We start from the raw sequence: 27554 nt of genomic DNA, 5'->3' as shown, positions 1-27554 counted from the left end.
TTAGACAGGATGGACCAGATTCCTATCACAGTGTGGCTTACAGTGTGGATTCAGCCAATGCTCAAGAAATTGCTCCTCCGCTCTCTGCTCCAGCTGAAGAAGGTAAAGCATGTACTCCTATTGGAAATAAAGCATCACATTGTGGGTGGGGAAAGAGGATATGTTTAGACTCATCTGACCACTCAATCAATTGACAAGCAAGCACCTACTAGGTGCCAGGCAGGCACTGTTCTAGGCAATGGCTTTACAAAGAAAAAAAAATGAAATAGCCTTGAAGGAAATTACATCCTATCAGGGAAGACATACACATACAGATATGACTATATACAAAATATATATGAAATAAGTAGAAGGTAGTTTTGGTGGGGAGACTCTAGTCCTTGGAAAGGATCAGGAAAGGTCTCATGGAGAAGGTAGTACTTGAGCTGAACTTTGAAGGGAATGGGATTTTTAAGAGGCAGAGATGGGGAAGGGGTGCATTTCCATCATGGAGTATAACCAACTCCAAGCCATGGGACAAGAGATGGAGTACTAAGTGTGAGGAACACCAAAGACAGTCTGTGTAGACCATAGAGTGTGTGAAAAAGAATAACACATAATGAGGCTTTCAAGATAGGTTGGAGCCAGATTACAAATAGCTTCAATGCCAATCAGATGAATGTATATTTTTATCTTGGGAATTACAGGGATATTTGGAGTTTACTGAGTTGGATAGTAACATGCTCACATCTGTGCTTCAGTAAAACCATTTTGGAGGTTTTGTGGCAGAAAAGGAGAAAGAATTGAGCAGAGAGATCAATTAAGAGGTTATTACAATAGGTCAAGTGAAAAGGTGGTAGCTATATAGGCGTGGCAATCAACTGCGTATAAATGATCTTTAAATCTGTATAAGCCCATGAGATCACCAAGGGAGAGAGCAAAGAGAGAAGAGGGCCCAAGATGGAGCCTTAGGGCACAAAAACAGATAGGGGATGGGATATGAATGATGATCCAACAAAGGAATCTGAGGAAGAATGTCAGATAAGAGGAGAATGTAAAGCATAGAATTGTAAGGATGAAGCCAATTTCAGAGTGACAGTAGGGAAATCTTAAGAATGAAACAAGACCATGAAGGCTCAAATAGTACTATAGGATAAGTGGCTGAAGACCCATTTGAGATGTGATTTCTTTTCAGTGATTTAACAAAGACATAATTTTACTAGTGTAGGGATTGTGTCCATGGTGAGCAGTTAATTAATCACTCCTTTCTATAGTAGTCTTCAACATAAATGAATGTCCTGTAGTTACCATTAACTCAATATATCCAAAACAGAATTCATTACCTTTCCTTCCATCCATGTCACCCTTCTTCCTAGTTGCTCTATTTCTGTTGAGGCATCACTGTCCTTCCAATCACCCAGATTCACAATCTCAAACTCATTCTAAACTCCTCACTCTCTCACCTGGCATATTCAATCAGTTAAGTCTTGTGAATTTTACTTCCATCGTATCTCTCATGTTTGTCCCCTTATCTCCAATCACAGGACCACTACCCTAGTTTAGACTCTCATTTGATTCTCATCTGGACTACTGCCTAGCCTCCTAATTGGGTTTCCTGCCTCAAGTCTCTCCAATCCATCCTCCACACAGAAGCTCAATTGGTGTTTTTAAAGTCTTAGTCTGACCATGTCACTCCCCTATTCAGCAAACCCAAGGGGCTCACTTTAATCTCTAGTATGAAAAAAAATTCTTCTATTTGTTATTTAAAGCCCTTCACAGACTTACAGAACTGATGCAAAGTGAAGCGAGCAGAACCAGGAGAACACCATATGCAGTAATAGCAACATCGTGCAATGATCAACTATGATTGACTTAGCTCTTCCCAGCAATACAATAGTCCAAGACAATTCCAAAAGACTCATGGTAGAAAATATTATCCATATCCAGAGCAAGAACTGATGGAAACAATGCAAATCAAAGCATACTATTTTCACTTTATTTTTTCATGGGTTTTTTTTTTCATTTTGTTCTGTTTCCTCTTTCACAACATGACATATGGAAATATGTTTTACATGATTGGACATGTATCAGATGGTTTACTGTCTTAGGGAGGGAGAGATAAGGAGAAAATTTGGAACTCAAAATTTTATTTAAAAATGAATGTTAAAAATTGTCTTTACATGTAATTGGAAAAAATAAAATATTATTTAAACCAAAACAAAAGCCCTTTACAACCTAGCTCCAAGCTACCTTTCCAGCCTCATTCTATATGCTTCTCTTTCATACATTCTTTGGTCTGGCCAAAGTGACCTTGCTCTTCTTCACAAATGACCCTCCATCTATTTTGTCCCCAATGCCTAGAATGTACCCCCTTCTCATTTTCTCCATCTTGGAATACCTAGTTTCCTTCAAAGCTCATCTCAAATCCTACCTCTCACTTCCTAATCTCCCCAGTTAACATGAACGTCCTCCAATGTCACCTTTCATTTTTGTATATACTAAGATGTATATATGTTGTCTCATATACATTCAATAGAATAGAAGTTCCTTGAGGTCAGGGACAGTTTCTTTTTTGTCTTTGTATCCCCAGTGCCTAACACGGTGCCTGGTACATGGTAGCTTTTTAATAAATGACCACTAATTGAATGATCCATGAATTGCAGTGGCCAACTTCCTTTAGCCTGGGAGGATGGGCAGGGTGGAGGGAGTGAGACATTAAATAAATTAAGCCATTAACAATGCCAGAGAAATCATAGTATCAGAATGGACTTCAGACATTCTCAAATTCAACCTCTCACCAAGGGCAAAAATCCCTTCTATGAAATTCCTGACCATTGGTCAACCATCCTCTGCCTAGGTTGCAAGTAAAGAGCTCATTCATTGTAAGATAAGCCATGCCATTGTCTGATTGCTCTGTTACTGTTTTTCTCCTTACGTTTATGCTGAAATCTGTGAAACTATTAACTTCCACTCATTGTCTATATAACACACAGAGCAAATCCAGTCCAAAGATCTTTGAATATTTGAAGACAGTTTTGCAATCTACCACTACTACTACTGAAGCCTCAAACTTTCTTTTCTCCAGTCTAAGTTTCCTGAGTTCCTTCACTGGTTCTTCTATAGAATTAGATTTAAAAGTTGACAAGACCTTGGAAATCTCACAGTTCTACCGATGAGTGAAATGAAGCCCAGATGAGTGACATGACTTGCCCAAAGTCACCTGGTGGTTGTTGTTGTTCGTCCTTTATTTTTGAAGAGGACTAGTGACATCACAGGTGATATCTTGACTCCTGAATGAATTGGATTTAAGTGAAGCAGAGTTACCCAAAGTCATCAGCCTCGCTCTCTCTTCCAGAGTCATCAAAGTCCAGTGGCAGGACAAAAGTCAGGATGACTGGTGATGGCCTGAGATGCAATGGATGACCTTGGCATCTTTGATATCAGAACAAGTTCTAAGCATTCCACCACACCTTCTTCAGCCTTCTTCATGGCCATTGGAACAAATTGTTCTCATCTGCCCATTCCAACGGAGGAAGTCTTCACATTCTTGGTGTAAACATCTCCTACCTCACCAATGGGATTGAGGTCTGCCAGTAACCCTCAACCTGGTTTAGCCATCTGCTGAGATAGTTTCCCATGGTATGGCCACTGCACATGCTACAGCTTCTTAAAGCCCCAGGGGAGAGTTGGTTGAGAGGTAGACACCAAAAGTGGATGAGCAGCCCTAAAAAGGGTTTGGCAAGCCCTCACACCAGCAGTACTAGTCCTCCCTGAGCACCCCGTACACCACACACTGATAGTAAGCAGCAGAGCTGAATTCAAACTAGCTCCTCTGACTGCAAATCCATCAGTGTTTTCCCTGCTCCATTTTTTTCTCCATTTGTGGCAACATCCAGACCGCTCACCATCATGATCACCCTCCTATGAACACAAATTATGTCCATGCCTCTCGTCCTTGAAAAAAACTGTCATTAAATTCTACCATCCCTGATAGTTGCCATTCTACAATTGTCCCCTTCTCAACTGAACTCCCTGAAAAAGCCATCTAGACTAAGTGATCTTATTTCCTCTTCTCTCACTTTCTTTTCTGGCTTCCAATCTCATCATTCAATTAAAACTCTCCAGAGTTACCAATGATCTCTTGGTTGTCAAATCTAACAGCTATTTCTCAGTCCTCATCCTTCAGAGAGGTAGCTCTCTGTAGCATTTGACACAGTGGATAGATTTCTCCCCTGGATTCTGTTCTCTGAGTTTTCATTGCACTGCTCCTTCTTGGTTTTCCTTCTCCCCATCTGACCATTCCTTCTCAATCTCCTTTGCTTCATCCATGTCACATCTATTAACTGAGCTCTGCTCTAGGTCCTTTTCTGTGTTTTTTTTTCCTCCACATTCTCTCATTTGATGTCATTAGCTTCCAAGGGTTCAACCATGATAGCTATGACAATGCTTCTATACACCCAGTCCTAATCTCTCTCTTGAGTTCTAGTCTTGCATAACCAACCACCTAATAGACATCTCAGGGATATCTCAAACTCAGCATGTCCAAAACTAAGCTCATCCTTCCTCCTTGCCCTAAAACCCAACCCTCTTCTATACTTCTTTATTACTGTCGAGGACACCACTGCCTTCCTAGTCATCTAGGTTCACAATTTCATTGTCATCATTGATTCCTCATTTAACTCACCCTTTATATTCAATCAATCTACAAATCTTATCATTTCTATTTCCATAAAATCTCTTGCACATGTCCTCATTTCTCCACTCGCACAGCCAACACCCTAATTCATGCTCTTACCACCTCTTGCCTGAACAGCCTTCTCATTGGTCTCCCTGACTCAAGTCTCTCCCCACTGCAGTCTGTCCTGCACACAGCTGCCAAAGTTATGTCCTTAAAGTGAAGGTCTAATCATGTCACTCCAGTTCAATAAGCTTCAGTGACTTCCTATTACCTCTAGGATCAAATATTAAATTCTCCAATTGACATTTAAAGCTCTTCATAACATGACCCCTTCCTATGGTTCCAACATTCTTAGCCATTACTCCCCTCCATGCACCATATTGGTCGACTCACTGCTTTCTCCCACATGATACTCCATCTCCACTCACCATGCCTTTGCTCTGGCTGACCCTCATGCCAGAAACACTCTTTGTCTTCATCTATTCTTCTTAGAATTCCTGAATTCTTTAAATACACTATATTATAATTTGATATAATATATTTATCCATTGTATTTATATATTTATTTATATAATTTATATATTTATATTTTATATAATTTATACCTTTATATTATTTATATATTTATTTATATAATTTATGTATTTATATTTTATATAATTTATACCTTTATATTATTTATATATTTGTTTATATAATTTATATATTTATATTTTATATAATTTATGTATTTATTATATTTATATTATTTATATATTTATATAATTTAATATAATATAATTCTTTTTTAAGTGGCTCAAATGCCACTTTCTTCAGGAAGCCTTTTGCTTTCCCCCAGCTGTTAGTGCCTCCCCTTCTAAGGTTCTCTTCCAACTATTATGCACGTGTATGAGCCTAGATATAAACATGCTGAATCATCTATTCCCTAAGAGAAGAAACTTTTTTTTTCCTTTTTCTTTGTATCCGCAATGCTTAGCAGTGCTTGGTACACACATACTAAGTACTTAATAAATATTTATTGATTGACTAAGTGATAGATTGTGAATGGAAGAGAGGCCTCCTTCAGGCTACTATGAGACAAGGAAGAAAAGATTTGCTCTTTCTATCCAACTTTGACTTGTCCACTTTAGTGATGATACTCAAAGCTGGACTGAGTTTTTTTCTATTAAGTAGCCCTGGAATAGATCACCAAGACAACCTAAGACATTTTCCTAATTAACATTTAGATGTGAATAGTCCCTTATATTCCACCTGATCCTCACCCATCTGCTTCTAAGGAAGCATTTCTGCAAAATGAATATTATCATCACCAGGGTGAGCATAGGATCTGATTAAATAGGATCAGGTTAGTGGATAGCAGCACCACCTACTGGTTAAGGATAAAAGTTTAAGAGAAACTGAAAGAAGGAAGCCTAAGCATAACAAAGTATCTACCAGTAGTTACTGGTTATCTCCTTATAATCAAATAATAAGAGCTATAATAGTGAGAATGGGTTTGAAACCTATTTTATTAATTCCCTTAATAGAAAGAGCTCTAGACTAAAAGTCAGGAAACCAGAATTCTAATCCTGGTTCTGCCACTAACTGGCATGTGATCTTGGGGAATATAATACAACAAATATGTTTTAGGGGACTGTTAGGTACAGAGCACCACAGGAGATACAAAGTTTAGATAAGATATGGTCTCTGTCCTCAATGGCTGATCACTTTCCCCTTTCTGGCCCTCAGTTTCCTCATCTTTAAAAGCCAAGCATGTAACTATAAGATCAGTAGGGTCTCTTCTGTTTCCATGATTATTATTGCAAATGGTTTTGTGTATCCATTGGCCTTTCCTCCCTGCTCCACAACTTGACACCAAATCTGCATCCTTTTACAAACATACCTATAAGAAGAAAAACATACTGATGTTATTCCTGTTACTACTTGAGTATCTCTTGGTGAGGAGGCAATGCCAGGGGAGGGAGGGAGGGATGTGTCATTGTAGGTAGGTTAAGTTGGATACCTCTCTGCAAGTCTTCCATACTGTCTTCCTGCTTCTATCCATTATTATTCTTCTGGCTAAGGCTGATTGGCTGAAGTAGGTCTCTGCTCAAAGCCTTTACATACTTTCAGTAAGCAGCCAAGGGTGTCATTGTTCAGACGCACAAGGAGCTCCCTCTTCCCCACTGGAAGTTTGGGGCTGACTGAAAAGACTCTGCCTACTGGTGGCCTAGAGACCAGGACATCTGTTGCATTCTGATTAGCTCAATTAAAACAACAGTGATAACCAAAACAAATTAAAACTGCATGGTTCCAACTGAAAAGCAAGGCAGTTAGTTCAGTCAAGTTGGACATTTCACAATTCACTCTTTTGAAATTTCATGTCATGCTCTCTTTCTTTTAAAATAAAGCACACTCAGTGTTGGATTCACATTTCCTAAAGGTCTTTCTGAAATGTTTAGTAATCTCAAACCAGACACTTCATTAAAAGCCTCATCGATACCAAGGGAGACTTTGCATAATAATTAATATCTCACATTTCTATACTGTTTCAGCATGGTATGGTGGAAAGAACGTTGCATTTGGAGTCAAGGGACCTGGGTTCAATCCCCAGCCCTTCCACCTGACCACTTGTGTGACTTTGAGCAAGGAAATTTGTTTCTCTGGGCCTCAATTTTCTTATCTGAAAAATGAGGGATTTGAATTAGACAATCTCTAAAGTCCCTTAAGGTTAACAAAATGTTTTCCTCCCAACAAACCTATGGAGTAGAATGTGCCAATACTACATCCCCATTTTTCAGTTCAGGAAACAGGTTTAAAGAGGTGAAATGGCTTTCCAAGGCCACACAGTTTATGAGAATGGGAACAAGGAAATGAACCAGTGTCTCTTGACTTCAAATCTTTCTATCACACCATGTTGCATAAATACTTCTGTTTGTTGTATAAATGTTAGTATTGTATAAGGTTTTTAAGAATTTCATCAATGATATCCCTCCTTATAAAAATGGTCAACCTTCCTACAGCTCTGATTTTTTTTTCCTATTTCTTGCATTCATGTGTATAGACTTTCACTCACTCCATAATATTAGAATGTAAGCTTTTTGAGGTCAGGGATGGTTTTCATCTTTCTTTGTAAATATTCCCACATCTTAGCACAATGCCTGGAATATAGTAACTGCTTGATAAATGCTTTTGATTAACTGATTGATTACATAACTTGTATCTCATCAATGAGATTCTGTCTAAAGTTTTCGTGAGTTATTATTACCAAAAAAGAGTAATTACCAACCCATCTGCCTTCTTTCTCATCTCTATAAAATCTTTATAAGAACGTTCTGTGCACACATTGATGGTATCCCGGATGAAAATATGAGAAGGGAATAGGGAGACTTCTGCAGATATTTTCTATTGAATCTCCATAATTATATAATTTGCTGGATTAGATAACACAACATCTTGCTGTGTGTATTGCTCCTTGACTATTGCCCCAAAATTTTAAGCAAATTTTGACTCGTCAAAGAGAAAATATACAAGAGCAGCTGGGTTGCACAGTGGATAGAGATCTGGGCCTCCAATTATGAAGACCAGAGTTTAAATCCAGCCTCAGATACCTACTAGCTATGCAACCCTAGGCAAGTCACTTGACCTTAATTTCCTCTTATATAAACTGAGGATAATTAGTAGCATCTACCTCCCAGGGTTGTAGTGAGAATAAACTGAAATAATATTTGTAAAGAGATTTTTGAATTTTAAAGTATTACATAAATGCTATCTATCTATCTATTATTACTTTAAAGGCTATCTTTCAACAAATTGTCTTTTTTGCACATATTAAATTCTTGCATTGGGAAATCAAATCAGTTTATGACAGTCACTATGCCATACATCCTGTTAAACAGTTAAATATTCAATTTGGCCAATGGAGGAAGTTAAGTTAAATATTAATACAAATAAATATTAATACAGTTAAATGTTCAATTTGGCCAATGGAAGAAACCCACCCAGGCATTTTACTCTTTACTTAATTAAGCAAAGCATTGGAAGGTCACTCAACTGACTGGCAAGCATTGTACTAATAAGGATCTTCAAGAAGCATGTTATGAACTATGTCAACAAATGAGTAAAATAGTGAGGGAGAAAGGGAGAAAGAAAAATCCCCAGTATCCACTTCTAGTAAACAAAGCCTAATCATGAAGACAATTGAGCAAGGGGGACAGATAGCTATTTTCCCCTAATGCACAGTCAAGAGAGGAGAGTTTGGAACAGAGGAAAGTTGTGGCTCAGTTGCTAGGGAAGCTTTGCCCACTCAAGATCAGGAGGGTTGGCCGGGAGTACGTTCTCCAGGTATGTGCAGTCAGGGAAGCAATAAATACTAGTTTGGATGACTTTGCCCACCAGCACCACCCAGGGGATATAGAAGAAAAAGACCAGTGAGACATTTTAGCAAAATATAAACAAATATGATCATAAATTATAAATGGCTTTAGAGGCCATTGAGTCTAACCCATTAATTCTACAGATGATTAAGCTGAGGCCCAGGGAGGTAAGCATCAGAGAACTGATTTAAACTCAGGTCCTCTGAGTTTGCCTCCCTAATTCTGTATTCCAATGCAAATGGTTCCTAACTAAACCCATCCAAAGAATATGGTATACAAGGTTACAGAGAGCGTACAGAAAAAGCACCATGGTACATTTGTTTTGTATCATTTGTCTATTTGGCAATCTCTAGTAAAACATTCTTTTAAGCAAAAAACAAAAACTGACAGTTTTGCTTCCTCTGTACTCTGGGCCAGGCTATTTTAACCAAAAAAAAAAAAAAATCAGAAATATTTCCCCTGAGGCCAAGAGAACAAAATAGAAAGCAGGGACTGGGATTCTTACATACATGCAAGTACTTTCTATCAGGGAAGGTCTCCCTAGAGTCAGGGAATTGCTCTTACATCACTCAAGAGGAAGAAAGGGGAAATTTACATCTTAATTATCGATACATATGTGTATGTGTGCGTATATCAACAGATGAGGCCAATATTATTTTAGAGAAAACAAAGTGGGCATCTCTATTTGCAAACAAGAATCAGATTTATTCTGACTGAGGAGAGGCAATTCTTGGACTTGCAAATACTGTAGTAATTCCACATCTGTGTGGCATTCACAACCCTTCTTTGCTGGGAAGTTTCTCTTCAAGTCATTTTCTTGTAGGGGAGAAAATGAGATTTTAGTAAGTAGAAGAAAAAAAATTAAGAATACCTTTTCATTCATCCAAATGTTTCAATAGTCAGGTTAGTTGGAAAAAAGCCGATATGGGGTTATATATCAGTTACAAAAAAACAAAAGTGCTTTTCACTACTGCCTTTAAGATAAGAGGTGACCAAAAGGCAGAAGGGCTGCAGCTGCTTTTGACACCCTTCCAAGGGGAAAGTTATTTCATTAATTATCCCTAAATGTGAAGGTCACCAGGTAACATCATGGTCTTCCCACCCCATGTCCAATTTCCTATCTAGGAAAGTGCAATACTAGATAATGGTGTAGTGAGAATGAGAAAAGAGAGGGTTATATGGAGAGGAACTGTGATTTCGCTGGTGTAGGGAACCCTGATGAGAAAATTTCCTCCATCAGTGCAGGTCAGTACCTTCTCTGCAAGTTACAGTCTTAGAGAGTCAACTGGGACTCTGAGAGGTGAAGGGACTTGTCCAAGGTCACAAAGTCAGTGTGCATCAGGATTACAATGTGAGCCCAAGACTGTCTGACGCAGGCCAGCTCTCAATCAAATATGCCATGTTGCACTTGGCAGCGAAACCACAGGTTCAGTTTCACTTGAAGAGAAAATGGAAAGATCTATAACTGGCAGTCAGGGAGAAAAAGATAATCAGAGAAAGGTGAAAGAAAGTTCTCTTTGTTTTTATCTCTCCAAAGCATCCTCCAGTCTTGTTTCTCTAGCCTTACATGCGCATTTCCTTAGGCAAGTGGTGTTCTAAATGTTGAGCCAAATAAGAAAAATAAAATAACAATTTATATAGGATATTTCCAACTGTGGAATACAGACTAACAATACTGAAAATCACATGTACTTGAGATGAATTAGCGACAACTATAGGGATTTTTTTTAAAAGATTGCCGTTACTGTGAAGGGAATATGCATTTATGTAATATCTACCATGTGTCAGGCTAAGTGTTTTTCACAAATATTATCTAACAGCCCTGCAATGTAGGTGTTATTATTATTATTGAGGAAACTGAGGCAAAGAGAGGCTAAGTGGCTTACCCAGGGTCCCACAGTAAGTGTCTAAAGCAGGATTTGATCTCAGGTCTTCTTGATTTGAGACCCATCACTCTATCCACTGAGCTACCAATTGTCTCTTCATTACAGTGTGAATTAACTGTCATTTTGCTACTAATGACCAGAAATGGATCAGAAAAGGAGGTAGACCAGTCATCTAGCAAGATCAGGGGGCCACAGTTGTACAGCACTGATTTAAAACTGACTTAATGGTCAATTGATATAAAAAGTTAAAAGACTTAGAGGCAGGTTTCCAAAGCACCATCGTAGGACACAGACAAGATCACACAAAACGAAAAGGAATGGGTTTGTTGCAATCTGTATGGTTAGACAGAGTAGCCACATTAATGAGACCATAGACCCCTTGAAGTATCAATGTCTCTCATACAACGTGGTTTACTAAATGCTGAATTGAATTGAATACCTAAATGCAAGAACAAAAAACTGATAAACTATTTCGCTCTCTCTGCTTTGCCTGAAAACGCACAAATAAAGCAATCTTATGTCTTAGGCACAGAGGAATTCCTGAAAAAAGAGGAATAGCTATTCCAGACTCCAATTTATTTTTTCTTTGCCAAATGAGTAACTCTGGGTGACTCACTGTTATTCAATAAATGTAGAAGCAAAACTTAAAAATTAATGAAGGTCACCATGGGTGGCAATGGATCAACACAGAGAACATAGGATCATAGGATTTAAAACTGGAAAGTGCCTCAGAGATCATCTCATCCAAACCTTCATTTCACAGCAAAGGAACCTGAGACTTAGAGAAGCTGGGTTACAAGCCAAAGGTTGAAAGGGACAGAGCTGGGATTCAAACCCACATGTTCTGACTCCAAATCCATTTCACCAGAGTTGTCATCATTTTCCATTCCTCATAGTGTCCAAATACTTTGGAGGTGAAGGGAGAATAGGTGAGTAAGTATATGTTTGCATATAGCAGAGCAGTCCCACTGTTCAGAGCCCTGGGCAAAACTCTCTACCTTGATTTCTTCATCTTCTCTCATGTATCCTTCACACACTTATCCAGTGTGTGGCAGGCTGCCCTGAAAAAACCATTTAGACCTATTTGACCAGTGTCACCAGTGTTCTAATACCAAGGGTTCTTAACATGGGGCCCATGAATTTGGGTTGTTTATATATATATATATGTGTGTGTGTGTGTGTGTGTGTGTGTGTATGTATATGTATATGTGTGTGTACATATTTACATATACATATGTATATGTGTGTACATGTGTATGTGTAAATATTTGATATCAATTTAGATCTAATTGATTTCATTTGTAATCTTATATATATTATGCATTTAAAAACCATTATTCTGAGAAGGGGTACATGAGTTTCACCAGACTGCAAAAGGGATACGTGACAATAAGAAAAAAATCTCTGCAGTCAAGAGTCATATTTTCCCTATCCCTATTAAAAATCTTATCTCAGGATTTCTACTCTGGAAAGAGGCTGATCATCTAATTATGTTCATGCGTTTGTAACCAATTCCTACTTAATCAGTGACCTCCTCCCAGGTGTACTTGCATTTCAATAAGAGATAATACCTTGACCCTGAAGAATAACTTTCTAAAAACTTTTGAAGCATGGGAGACATGGACCTTTAGAGTCTACATCTTAGAGACCATTTAGTACATCCAATTCATTTAACAGATAAAGAGCCTGAGTCTGAGAGAGGTGAGATAACTTGCCCAAGGTCACACAGCTAGCTACTGGAAGATCCAGGATTGGAACCTGGATCTCCTAATGCTCATTCAGTGCTCTTTCAATAGTGATAATAATGATGATAATAATAATAATAATAATAATAATAAATAAAAATAGCATGGTGCTTTAAAATATGTAAAGTGCTTTTACATATACCATCTTATTTGATCCTCACAACAACTCTGTAAGGTAGCTCCTAGTATTATCTCACTTTACAGATAAGGAAACTGAGGCACAGAAAGTAACTTACCCATAATAACACAGCTAGTATATACAGTAAGTATCAGAAGTGGGATTTCAACTTAGGTCTTCCTGACTCTAAATCCTTCGTGCAAATCTAGCATTCTATTTACTACTTTACACTGTCTTTGATGCCAGGAACAATGAATGCATAAAAACACTTCAAAGAATAGTCAGTACATAGTTGCCTTTCCTAAAAGCCAGTTGAAATCATTGATGCAGAAAAAAACAAGCCCAAAGCCTGCAGGCGTTTCCATGGTATTTCATTATTTTTTGAAAATGTTATGAAAATGAATCCCCCACAAGACTGAAAAATGACCATTGTTCAAAGATGAAGAGCCAAATGTCCAATCCGCTGGAGACCACAAGTTCAGCGGTGTCGCCCAGCCTTCATGGCTGACTCAAATGTTCCTGGACTGAAGAAAAAGGGGCCGGTGGAAAACCACTTTCAACTACTATAGGTTAATTGCTAAAGAAAAAATAATAATAGGGACCAGAGTCCCACCTCGGATGTCAAATGAAACTAATTGCAACAGGCCTTTCATTACTGCCTGTGAAAGGTACAATAATCAAATGACTGAATTTACAAGGAGCTAATTAAGGCAGAAAATAGTAAGGATGATAACTCACATTCCTATGATACTTTAAGATTTGCAAAACACTTTCTCATTTCAACCTTGTGGAGTAAAGAGTAATACAAATATTTTAATCCCCATTTTACGTAGCAGTTCATTAGGCACCGAAAATACAAACAGAAAAACAAAACACTCCTTGCCCACAAAAAGCTTACATTCTTTTGGAAGGGAAACACAACGTGTACAGATGATTTCTTATAAAATATGCACAAAGTAAATATAATTATGTGGGAGTATAGAGGAACAATGACAGCCAAGATAAGCAGATAAGGCCACTTGGAGGAAGCATCACCTGAACTCAGCTTTGAAAGGAGCTAGGGGTTCAAAGAGGGGAAGCATTTGAGGCATGTAGGAAAACTTCTATAAAGACACAGAGAGGGAGATAGAATATCAGGTCCAGAAAACTGCAAGTAGGCTAATGAGGAAACAGGTTTAGAGAGATTAAGTGACTTGTTCAGGGATATATAGCTAATAAGGTACAAGATAAACTGGAAACTGAGCATCCAATCCAATTCTATAATCACTTATTAAGTACTTATAATATACAAGGCACTATGCAAAGAACCAGAGATACAAAAAAAAAAAAAAAACAAGCAAACAAACCAGTGCCTACTTTCAAGAAGCTTACATTTTAATTGGAGTGGGGGGGTGTTATGACATATAAGTAGATTTGTAGATATATAATTATTTGAGAGAGAGCACAAGACCAGAATGCTTTCTGTCAAAAAGCAGTTAACATCACAGCAGGAACTTTTTTTAGAATGGTTAAATCCTTCCATTGCAATCTTCTCTAGGAGGGGGGAGGTCAGGAAAGAGAGCTGTTCCATCAACATTTGGAAGATATTTTGCTCATTAAATAAACTAAAGGCAAGTTTATAGGCAGAGTTGTTGCTTGGTGGTCAATGAACTGTTCCCCAAAAAGGAAAAAGTGAATATGCCCACCATCCAAAAAGGACCTTAGATTTAATATCTTAAATGATGAAAATCCCAATAGCCTTGACTCATGCTTTAACATCACAAGGAATAAATGGATACGTCCAACAGCTGAGTGTGAAAGGATATTTTAGGATTATTTACAACAAAGCTACCATGATTTATACACCACCATCAAGAACATTCCTTGAGGGCACATGGGCCAAATCGAAGAATATTTGCTTAGAAAAGAGGTAGTCCCAAAGCACTTCGGCACTTGAACATGTATTCACAAAGGAAATAATTTATACTTGGACATCATCTTTCTAGAGATTTCCATTGGTCGTGCTGGCAGCAAAACCATTTTCCTCCTTAAATTGAGGTTTTAAGAGAAAACTTGAATTTGGACAATTTAGATGAGGCAATGGAAAAGACCTCTTAAAAACAATCCAATAGTTCCAAGGAAGGATTGTTCCCTAAAAGAATTATCTCAGTAGTAGCTCTCCTATGCTACGAGGAATGGGATTTCGGAATGTAATAGTGACTGGCCAAAGATATTCAGTCCCTTTAGATCAGGAAAGAATAAACTCAGAAAAAGGAAACAGAAGAGCCATCTATTCATGGCCACATGGCAAGCGGGGCAGAGAGATAAGGGAGCCCAAGTGACCATCCCTCTCCCCTTCCAGAGGGCTCACTTCCTCCTTCACTTGAAAGTAGTTGGAGAGAGAGACAGAGACAGAGAAACAGAGAGACAGACAGAGACAGACAGAGATGGAGAGAGACAGAGACAGAGAGACAGAGAGAGATAGAGACAGACAGAGACAGACAGAGATGGAGAGAGACAGAGACAGAAAGAGATAGAGAGACATAGAGAGAGACAGAGAGAAAGACAGAAAGACAGTGAGAGAGACAGAGACAGAGACAGACAGAAAGAGAGAGAGAGACAGAGACAGAGAGAGATATTTTTCACCTCTTCTTGCCTTTTATATGCACACCCAGTTAGGCTCATCAGCCATTTTAAAAGTTTTTCATCTCCAGCAAGCATACAAGCTATGCATTCTCTAAAGTGGGCATCAGGACCCTCTACTTCACCTTCTTAGAAGCAGGTTCACCAAGCCTTCCTTTGGATAGGCAGCAGGTAGAGAGCATTGAGCATCAGCCAGTCTCCATGCCCCCTCTTCACTTATAGATGTACCCTACAGTCATGTTTTCAAGCAGAAGAAAAAAGAAATGTCAATATTATAAAGCATCTGTGTATTAAAAATGGGTTGACTAGGTTTAAATAATGTGATGATATTCAAGAATTAGAAATTTAGCAGTATGTATAAACTAATATTGATAGAACTCTTTGTGCCAGGGATTGTGCTAAGCACTTCACAATTATTATCTCATTTGATCCTCTCAACAACCCTAGGAGGGAGGTGCTATTATTATCCCCATTTTACAAATGGGGAATCTAAAACAAGCAGAGATTGTCACTTGGCTAAAGTCACACAGTTAGCAAGTATCTGAGGCTAGATTTGAACTCAGGTCTTCCCAACTCCAAGTCCAGCTTTTTGTGCTTTTGTTGTTGTTGTTCAGTCGTTTCAGTCATGTCCGACTAGGAAAGGGGCACTCAAGGATAGAGGTATGGCATGAAGATATGGTATAATATGGTGGGTTTAAGTGCTAGTGCAGGGAGCTGGTGGCAACCATAGGGAAAATTCCAGACAATGATAACAGAAGTGATGAAAAGCAAATCAAAGAATTGAGAGGTCATCAAAGGACGTCCAGACCTTTATGTCAGGAGGAAATCTTTGGCCCAAGATTATATGTATGTTAAATTGCCAAATGAGAGAAATAGACAGTTGGTGCTACAGGAATTTGGAGGAATGACCGCCAAAGAGTGGGGAAGCTTTGCCTTGTTATCTCAGTTAGCCAATCAACCAACCAGTGAGAGGGGCTAGCTGCTATCACATCCTGTTCTGTTTTTAAAAGCAGTAGGGAATGAAGAGAAAATGAAGGTGTTGGATAATTGAAGTTAGGAAGGAGAGGGAAGACTGAACAACATAGAGAGAAATAGAAAAAAGTTGACATTGGAGATATAGAAGTTTACTCCACAAACGTCATAACTTGGTTGAGAGGCAGTACCACTTGCTTTCAAATCGGTGGGAACAAATGAATGTTTCGTGATTGTCATCATCAAATTAAGGGAGGCAAAGGGAGGCAGATACTAAGAAGGCCCAGGACTGAGACCTGGGTCAGACTGGTGGGACAGAGAAAGTGGTAGTGTGGTGCCAATAGAAAAGGTCACAACTGCAGGGTCAGTTAATGTATGAAGATGGAACTGCCAACCCAAAGAGTGAAACTGAGATCAGAGGGAGAGAGGGTCCAGAGAACAATGGAGAGAGAAGAAGAAGGTGAGAATACATTGGATGGAACAGACCCAATGCAGGGTAAGAGTAGGGGAGTCAAGTAGCTGCTCAGCCTCTGGACTGAGCAGGATGGCAAAGGCAGAAGCATAGTCTACATCAGTGTGGTGCAGTGGTTAGAGCACTGGCTTGGAGCAAAGAAGACCTAGCTTCAAACCCTGCCTTAGATACTTTCTGGCTGTGTGGCCCTGGGCAAGTCAATTTATTTCTCAATTTCTTCATTTGCAAAATAGGGAGGGGCAGCTAGGTGGCGCAGTGGATAGAACTCCGGCCTTGGAGTCAGGAGGACCTAAGTTCAAATCCAGCCTCAAACACATAACACTTACTGGCTATGTGACCCTGGGCAAGTCACTTAACCCCATTGCTTCATCCAAAGAAAAAATTTAAAAAATTAAAATAGGGAGCCTACTTCACACCGGTGTTGTAAGGATAAAATGAAATCACATACATTCTGCAAACCTTGAAACACCATATAATTTATTATTATTGTTATTATTATTAAGTATCATTAATGCAAGGTTCAAAATGAACATGAAAGAACAGATTGAGAATGGAAGGAAGAAAGCGGAAAAGCAATATCTTGGGGTCTGGTATAGGGGAAGGAGTAGGGCACCCAGACTAATTAGGGTAGGATTTGTTGTTGTTGCTGAGTCATTTCAGTCATGTTCAATTCTTCATGACCCTATTAGGGGTTTTCTTGGCAAAGATATTGGAGTGATTTGCCATCTCCTTCTCCGGCTCATTTTACAGATGAGGAAACTGAGGCAGACAGGGTTAAGTGACTTGCCCAGGGTCACACAGCTAAGTGTCTGAGGCCACATTTGAATTCAGGAAGATGAGTCTTCCTGACTCCAGGTCTGGCACTCTGTGCACTATGGCGCCACCTAGCGCCCCCGTTTAGGATTACAGAATATTAGAACTAGAATTGGGCAATGGGGATCACCAAACAATCCCCTCCTTTTAGAAAAGAGGAACTAAGACCCAGAGAGAAGTGATTTTCCCAAGGACATAGTGAGTTAGTAGCAGAAACCGAGACAAAACTCAGGCTACCTGACTCTTAAATCAGTATTTTCCTCACTATTCCACAATCCTCTGTGGGTGGATGAGGCCACCCACAGATGAGGCAGGTGGACCCCACTCCCTAGACCAAGGCTCAGTAGGGGTTTTTAGCTGCTGAACGCAGAACCAGCAGCTTCTCGGAAGTCCTTGAAATTCCAACAGCAGGGAAGGTATTTTGGTTGTGAGCTGCAATGGTGTGCATGCAGTTGACCTTTAAATGATTAGTGAAATTTTTTTTCTTACCTTTTTTTAAACAAGGACTTCATTATAAAGGCTCTTATTCTTAGAGGAATTGTTCACTTAGATATTGATGTTTAAAATAAATCCATGAATTGAAAATAAAATAAATTTTTAAACACAGCAATGAAAGACTTACATGAAGTCATGAAGAAATGAAAAGAATGAAGAGAACATGGTATACAGTGACAGCAATATCGTTTTAAGAACAACTTTGAGTGAATAAGGCATTTTGACTATTATAAATACACAAATTAAAAATAAAGGATATATGAAGAAAACAAAATAAAATCACTGAATGTGACAATTTATTATCATTACATTTATGAGTGATCAGTAAAACTCCCCCTTCTCCCCAGTGTGATTGTGAGCAAATCATTTCCCCCTCTCTCAAATCATCTGTAAAATGAGGGGGTTAGACCAGGTGATTTGAGCTCTGTGTCTATAAGCCTATGAGCCCAGGCGATCCCAAAGTCTATTCTAGCCCACAGGCAAGCCTAGAGCATGGACCAGGTATACAGCCACAGCTTGCTTGAGCATAACAACCATTGACCCTTTCCCTGAGGGGCATTTAATGAAAGTGCAGTAAGGAAAGTTAGCAATCAAACATTTCTCCCAGGAACTTGAGGAACACTCTCCCATAAATGCGTGCAAACTCTGCGAGAAGAGTGACACCCACAGGGAACACACATACATCCAGCTGAGCATTACCCAACAGCATTGGGCAAGAGTAGGAGATCATAGGGCCTGCAAGGTCATTGTGATGACATCACTAGAGGAAATCAACTGCCCCGCACCATTTAAAGCCAAAGTTGTCCTGGCCACATATGTTTTTTTCATGTATCCCTCTCCACTTATACATCCTATGTAAGGACTGATGTACATATTTGTGGAACAGTAGTATATGCCTCAGGTGTATAGGAAAATTTTTTCTACTTTTCTTACTATCTCATTTCATTAAACTCCTCTGAAATAATTATGTCCTCCATCTAAACATTAAAAGTGAACAAAGGGGCCAACTAGGTGGCACAATGGATAGAGCACCTGCCCTGGATTCAGGAGGACCTGAGTTCAAATCTGGCCTCAGACACATAACATTTACTAGCTGTGTGACCCAGGGCAAGTCACTTAACCCCATTGCCTAGCCAAAAAAAAAAAAAGAAGTGAACATATGGGTGTAGGCTCAAGAGCTAGTCTGGGGGGATTCTGAAAAGTTGCTGGGAGTGGGGGGGGGCCACCAAACAATACTTTCATCTTGCAGCCTATTATCTGTTGGGTCCTTTTATTCCCTATTAGGCCAATTCTTTTTGCTGTTCAGTCATTTCAATCTCTTTGTAATCCCATTTGGGATTTTCTTGGCAAAGATACTGAGTGGTTTGTCATTTCCTTTTCCAGCTCATTTTACAGATGAGGAAACTAAGACCAACTAAGTGACTTGCCTAGGATCACTCACACAGTCAGTAAGTGTCAGAGGCTAGATTTGAACTCAGGTCTTCCTGATTCTACCTAGTGTTCTAACCACTGTGCTACCTCGCTGCCCTAGATCAATCCTATTTATCTACTATAAACATTTCTGATAAAAGGGATAATGGAGATCACAGATTGATAGGGGCAAAGAAAAAAGATCACCTAAGTTCATAGGCTCAGAGATTTAGAAGAGACCTTAAAAGTCATCTAACCCAACCCCCTCATTTTATAGATGAGGAAACTAAGGCCCAGAAAGTTGAAATCCCTAGAATCACACAGGGAGTAAATGGCAAAGTTTCACAGATATGTTTTAATGATTACTTATATATCCCATGTATATTTCAGTTATACAGTACCAACAAAACCTCTGAGGGGAAAAAAACACAAAGTACATTGAGTTGAATCCTTTAACTTTGCAGATAAGGATCGTAGAGCTCATTTGTCCAAGGTCATACACTTAATTAGTAGCAGAGTTGGAGTTAATACATTAGCATAATTCTTTAAGAGGCTTTTAGCCAAGATGACAGATTGCCCAGCTCCCCCACACTTACTCCAGGAAGAACTGAAAAACCACACCAGAGCAAACTGATCAGAAAATACTATGAGAAACTATAGAAAATTGTTTCCTCCTCAGAACTGCACAAAAAGTCAACCAGAAACCCTGAGACAAGAGCAATAGGTGGTGCCAACAAAGCCAGGACCAGTGAAGGCAAACAAACCAACAGCCTTCCAACGTGGAAAGTGATGGTCCACCAATATGTATAGCGCACATGGCTCCAGGTCTGGAGGCAACAGAAGCAGTAGACTTGGAAGCAGGGGTGTGCCCGAGCCAGCTCTTACTGGCTCTGGGAAGCTGATTGTCAGCAAATGCTGCAAATCAGGGTTTGATTTATTGTTTTGTTAGTGGTCTAGACTTGAGGAAGTGATTAGTAAAGTGTTTATCATGCATATTAAATTTAAAAGTATGTCATATGCAGACTTTTTGAGACCTGGTTGTTAAACATTTAACAGCATGCCCCTGAAGCAACCAGTGTAACATAGTAGCACTTAGTACAGAACAGAGCACAAACCATGGAAGTTCAAGCATTCAGAGACTCTGAGGTCCCAAGCACTCTGTCCTGAGAGGCCTGAAGATCCAGGTAATACTCAAAATTCCACCTTAAAAGAAAATAATAATTCCATAAAAGCTTCAAGCAGAGGCCGAAAGAAAAAAATGGATTTTCCACAGGGACTACATAGATCCCTAGAAGAAACGAAGCAAGAAATAAAAAGTGAAATAACATCTCTGGAGGAAAGAATTGAAAAGAAAATAAATAGTTTAGAAAACAAAGTGATAAACCTTACCCAAATGACAGAACCACTGAAAACTATAAGAGATCAAACAGAAATCAGTGACTCTATAAGGCAGTGAGAAATATTAGAATTAAATCAAACTGGAAAAAAAATAGAAGAAAATGTAGATCTGATTTAAAAAAAAAGACCTCGAAAAGCAATAAAATTTAAGAATCACTTAACCAAACCACTCGACCAGAGCCTTGACAGTATATTTCAAGAAATCATAAATGAAAACTGCTCTGATATATTAGAACTGAGAGCAAAGAAAAGATGGGAAAAAATCCACCAACCACCTCTTGAAAGAAATCTCAAAAGGAAAAGTCCCAGGAATGCCATAGCCAAAAACCAGAGTTCCTACAATGAAGAAAAAATACTGTAAAAGCATCCAGAAAGAAGCAATTCAAGTACCAAAAAGCCACGGTCAGGATCATGAGACCTGGAAGTGTCTGGGCTAAATGAGAGGACATCTTAGAATACAGTATTCCAAAAGGAAAAAGATATTGCCATACAACCAAGAATAACTTACCCTAAAAAGCTGAGTATAATCCTACAAGGAGGGGGAAAATTGATCTTTAATGGAATAAAGCACTTCAAAGCATTTCTGATAAAAAGATCAGAGTTGAGTAGGAGCTTTGAAATGCAAACACAAAATTCAAGAAAAGCCTAAAAGTTTTCCTGTCCTCTCAGGACAAAGCGCTCAGGATCTCAGAGTTCCTGGGTATCTGGGATATGCTTCTGTTCTGAAGATTTGAAGAGGAGAAAGAAAAAGAAGGATAAAAGGAGGAGTACATTAATGCAGCAAGGAGGAAGAAGGGAGTAAAACTTGCTATTTCTTATCATTGGGTTGGGTAAGAAGAGTCACCAAGTATGGAGGAAAGGAGGACATCAGATGAGCCTCACTCTAGTCTGAAATGGACAAAGGACGGTTAAACATACATACAGAGAGACAGACAGACAGAGAGAGAGACAGAGAGACAGAGAGAGAGAAACACAGACAGAGAGACAGAAACAGAGAGAGTTTGCTGTAGAAATACATCAAATTTGACAGGGAAGCAAGCTGGGTTGGAGGCAGGGAATAAGGAAGATGGGACATGTTAAGAGGGAGGACAATACCAGAAAGGGAAAAGTCACCAGCAAAACAAACTCCTAAGTCTTGAAGAGTAGATTAAAAGGAAAAAAATTTTTAAAGAACTAGAATCTAAAGAGTCATCCATCAATTAGGGAATGGCTAAACAAATTGTGGTATATGAATAGAATGAACTATTATCACACCTTAAAAAAAATTATAAAAGAGATGATTTCAGAGAATTCTTGGCACTATGTAATATGAACTAATGCAAAGTGAAGTAAGTAGAACCAAGAGAACAATTTCTACAAAGACATGAACCATGTAAAGAAAAATAACTTTGAAAGACTTAAGAACTTTAATCAATGCAAAAGCTAAGCTTGTTGCCATTGGACCTTGTGGTGAGGAGTAAGCCATCTCCTGAGAAAGAAATGGTAGACTCAAGTTACAAAAAGAAACATACATTTTTGAACATGGCCATTGTGCGCATTCATTTTGCTCAACTTTTATTTGTTACAGGGTTGCTGGGGGTGGAAAGGGTGGGGTTCTCCTCTCAATTTTTAATGGGATACCGGGGTGAGGGACACTTGAGACTACATGGGTGGTTAGTAATACTGAAGCCTAAAAAAAGAGCCATTGAAACATTTTCTTTTTGAAATACAAGAACCCACATAAATAATCAGCATTTCTATATACTACTAACAAGGCCCAACAACAGCAAGAGATAGAAAGAGAAATTTCATTTAAAGTTTCTGTAGACATTATAAAATATTTAGGAGTCTACTTGCCAAAACAAACTCAAGAACTATATGAACACAATTACAAAACACTTTTCACATGAAGTCAAATCTAAATAATTGGAAAAATATCAGTTGCTCATGGGTAGGCCAAGCTAATATGATAATTCTGCCTAAATTAATTTACTTATTCAGTGCCATACCAATCAAACTGCCAAAGAATTATTTTATAGAGCTAGGAAAAAAAATAGCAAAATTCGTCTGGAAGAACAAAAGATCCAGAATATCAAGGGAACTAATGAAAAGAAATGCAAGGGAAGGTGTCTTAGCTGTACCAAATCTTAAGTTGTACTATAAAGCAGTAATCGTCAGAACTACTTGATACTGGTTAAGAAACAGTGGAATAGGTTAGACATGCAAGACACGATAGTAAATGACTACAGTAATCTACTATTTGATAAATCCAAAGACTCAAGCTTCTGGGATAAGAACTCACTATTTAACAAAAACTGCTGGGAAAACTGGAAAATAGTATGGCAGAAACTAGGCATAGATCAACATCTTACACCCTATATCAAGATAAAGTCAAAATGGGTACACGATTCAGATATAAAGGCTGATACTATAAGCAAACTAGGAGAGCAAGGGATAGTTTACCTATTAGATCTGTGGAGAAGGGAAGAATTTATGACCAAACAAGAGATAAATAACATTATGAAATGCAAAATGGACAATTTTGATTACATTAAATTGAACAGTTTTTACACAAAGCCAATGTAACCGAGATTAGAAGGGAAGCAAAAAGAAGAGAAATAACTTTTACAACCAGTGTCTCTGATAAAGGCCTCATTTCTAAAATATATAGAGAACTGAGTCAAATTTATAAGGATACAGTCATTGCCCAACTGATAAATGGTCAAAGGATACGAACAGGCAGTTTTCAGAGGAAGAAATTAAAGCTATCTATAGTCATAAGAAAAACTGTTCTAAATCACTATTGATTAGAGAAATGCAAATCAAAACAGCTCTGAGGTACCACATCACACCTATCAGACTGGTTAATATGACAAAACAGGAAAATGATAAGTGTTGGAGAAGATGTGGGAAAATTGGAAATCTAATGCATTGTTGATGGAGTTGTGAACTGATCCAACCATTCTGAAGAGCAATTTGGAACTATGCCCAAAGGTCTATAAAATTGTGCATACCCTTTGACCCAGCAATAGCACTTCTGGGGCTGTATCCCAAAGAGATCATAAAAATAGGATAAGGACCCACATGTACAAAAATACATCTTTTTGTGGTGGCAAAGAATTGGAAACTGAGGGGATGCCCATCAATTGGGGAATGACAGAACAAGTTGTGGTATATGAATGTAATGGAATACTATTGTTCCATAAGAAATGATGAACAGTAGACTTCAGAAAACCTGGAAAGGCTTATATGAATTGATGCTAAGTAAAATGAGCAGAACCAGGAGAACATTGTACATGATAACAGCCATATTGTGCAATGACCAACTTTGATAGACTCATCTCTTCTCAGCAATGCAAGGATCTAAGACAACTCCAAAAGTCTCATGGTGAAAAATGCTATCCACATGCAGAGAAAGAACTATGGAGTCTGAATGCAGATCAAAGCATACTATTTGCTCTCCTTTTCTTTTGTTGTTATGTTTTGTTTCTTCATTCTCATGGTTCCTCCCATTAGTTCTAATTCTTCTTTACATCATGACTAATGTGAAAATACGCTTATATCAGATTGCATGCCATCTCAGAGAGTGGGGAGGACAGGAAGGGGAAGAAAATTTAAAACTCAAAATCTTATGGAAGTGAATATAGAAACTAAAAATAAATTAATTAATTATTTAAAAAAAAAAAAAGAAATACACAGAAGAGAACAAAAGGAAGTTTAGAGGGTAGCCCAGACAAGCAGGACAGTTTTAAAAGTAATATGAAATTTATTTTATACAAAAAGAGCAAGCATTATGAAATGGAGATTCACAGTTTCATATACAATCTTTTTTTGTATTCTGCTGGGTAGGTGAAAATGAGAATGGGGGTAAGTTCAGAATCAAAACAAAAAAGAAGAAAAGTTTTTTAAGATTTGCATTATATTTTGTACACATTACCTCACTTGGGCCTCACAACAATCCCATAAAGTGGGACCTACAGAAATTAATATTACAATTTTATAGATATGGAAACTGAGTCCCAGAAAGGTTAAATGACTTATCTACTGTCACATAGCTGGTATCAGGAGCAGGATTTGAATTTTGGCCTTGTGACCTAAGTCCAGTCTATCCACTATTTGAGCACCCAGCCCAGTAACTATCAACAAGCATTTATTAAGCCCTTCCTATATGCCAGGCATGGTGTTAAGCACTGAGGATACCGGGAAAGACAAGAATAGTCCCTTGGTACTTGTCCAGTGTTCTTATCCCTCTCTCTAGCTCTGCCTCTCAGCATGAAATTGCTAAATAATAATAAACATTTAATAAATGCTTGGTTTAAAAAGCTTAATAATTGACTTAGCAACTGACCTAATTTGATGTTTAAATTATCTGTCTTCAATTGGACACCTTGAACAATTACCATTAAAAAAATGACCTTATTTTCCTTAAAATTGAGCAAAAAAAGCATTCACCCGCATTGGCTCATCAGGGAAACCGGGTTTGCTAGGCCGATCCTGCCGCCGACTTCTCAGGAGTTGCTTAGCTTGTTTTTCTGTCAGTATTGGGGAAGAATCTAAAGGGGATGGGGGAGAGAAGAGATGCAGGTATTAAAGTTAACAAGAAGTTGATTGTTTGACTCACCATGCAACAGCAAAATATTTGCAAGTGTGATTTGGGTTAACACACAAGGGTGTTCTTTCTTTGAGGGCCCCATCCCAAGAGAGTGCATTCCAGGAGGTTTGGGATGGAATTTTGAATATTTTTAAATATATTTGTGATGACAATAAAGGAGATCAGCTCATCTGAAAAAAAATAGAGTAAAATATCTTCCTTCCATATTGCAAATGGTCATTCTATTAAAAATAGCTATTCATTTAGAAAGTTTACAGTTTTAAAAATATACAACATTTGTTCCATGTCCTATTTAATCTTTCTTATGGCTTGGGTATCATTTCTTAAAATATAAAAATAATATTTTATGTACCAACTCTAAGTTAGTGCTCAAGACTAAAAGCTTTTACATTTTTATTGGGAGATGTTCAGTAACGAGAAAACCACAGGCAATTTAAATGTTCCCACATAAAAGAGGTCTGTCTAATGAAGCAACATTTATCAATACTTTTTAAAAATGATTACTCACAATATTAATTTAAAGATAAAGTAGCTTAGTCTATCTCCAATGATGCTAATAAGAGATTCTAGAAACCTATTGTAAAAGACTACCAAAATATTGGTTTTACTCTCCCCAAAGTGCTATTTTGAAATCAGAATAACAAAGACCACATTAATGGTCCCATCTTAGAAATAAATAGTGCTGTGATTTTTCATAGATTAATCTCCTACCTGAAAAGATGGTCAGGGTGAACAGAAAGAGGACCAGGGCCAGTAGCGTCTTCATTGTGACCTCTCTCTCCCTCTGTCCCTTCTAAAGTGAGCTTCCAACAGTAAGGTGCCAGCCACCTACTTGAAGGAAGCTGCACCAGACACAGATGTTTGCTTTTGCATTGCCCAGTGGGACCCCATGGCATGATTTTAAGCCATCTGGTCATGAATTTTCAGGATGGTTCTGATTAATAGCTCAAACATTACCTTCCCATTTCCTCTAAAATTTTATCCTGAAATACTAGTCTCTGATGGGTCTCTCAGTCCTAATTATCTTGACTTTCTGATGTATCTAAATGAGGCAAAATGGCCAAGTGCATAAAATACCAGCCCTTGACTCCTATTCAGGAGAAATGGGTTCAAATCCTACCTCAGAAACTTACTAGCAGTGTGACCACAAATAAGACCCTTAAACTTTCAAATCCTCAGTTTCCTCATTTGCAAAATGAAGGCAAATATAAACTGCTTAGTTTGAGAGACATCATGACAATGGACAGAGAAAATCATGAAACCCTGGTTCAAGTTCTGTCTAAGACACATAATTGCTGGGTGACCTTCGGCAGGTAGGTGTTAGTAAAAATGCCAAAAATCCGGCAGCTTCCTATTTTAGTTATTTTTGCCATAGAGGCTGTATGACATATATCTTGGAAGCAGGAAGACCTGGCCTCAAGTCTTCCCTCTGTCCATGGATAAGTCGCTTAGCTTCTTATTGCCTCCCCCACCCAGGTCACTCTCTAAGACAATAAGTTGCTCAGAGTTACACAGCTAGTAAGTGTCTGAGGCTGGATTTGAACTCAGATCTTCCTCACTCCAGGCCCAGTGCTTTATCCACAGTGCCACCTAGCTCCATTCTTAGTTACCTCCCATGAGGTTAGCATCTTGGTTTTGTTTGTTTGTTTATTTGTCCATACCTGTGATTTTACTGATGTGGAAAACTCCCTGGGTAGAAACTCCTTCTGACATGGCTTACAGAAGTTGCTCTTCTGCATGAATGAAGTGAAGAGATGATGGGACCTGGACCCCAAAAGGCTAAGACCATGTCTCTGAAAGCACCCCTAGTCTCCATAAGACCCTGTGAGAAAATTCTCTCCTTGTTACCAGCACATACAGAGTTGACCCTGTAATTCCTCCAATAAAAGCTTTCAGTACCTGCCCAAGCACCATGCTCTGGCAACCCCTTTATCTTGTCCCCTCCATAAAGCTATCTCTGTTGACTCCCTGAATTTTCCCACTCCAGCAGCCCAGCACCCAGACTACTTGCATATGCTGA

The 27554-nt window shown here is 38.5% G+C and overlaps 1 protein-coding gene across 1 annotated transcript; it reads right to left on the bottom strand.

Moving 5' to 3' along the window:
- CUNH17orf67 (chromosome unknown C17orf67 homolog) lies at positions 1–26300 on the bottom strand. The gene is made up of 3 exons (XM_027870355.1): positions 26246–26300; positions 25375–25475; positions 1–117 (listed from the first exon to the last, which is right to left on the bottom strand). Exons 1-3 carry the CDS (start codon positions 26298–26300, stop codon positions 1–3), a joined length of 273 nt encoding a protein of 90 aa, XP_027726156.1.
- Positions 26301–27554: the final 1254 nt, after the last annotated feature.

This window comes from Vombatus ursinus, unplaced genomic scaffold (assembly GCF_900497805.2).
Source record: "Vombatus ursinus unplaced genomic scaffold, bare-nosed wombat genome assembly UNPS02014797.1, whole genome shotgun sequence".
Taxonomy (NCBI): domain Eukaryota; kingdom Metazoa; phylum Chordata; class Mammalia; order Diprotodontia; family Vombatidae; genus Vombatus; species Vombatus ursinus.
Note: the sequence above shows the minus strand (reverse complement) of the source record. Positions and strands in the feature narration are given on the sequence as shown.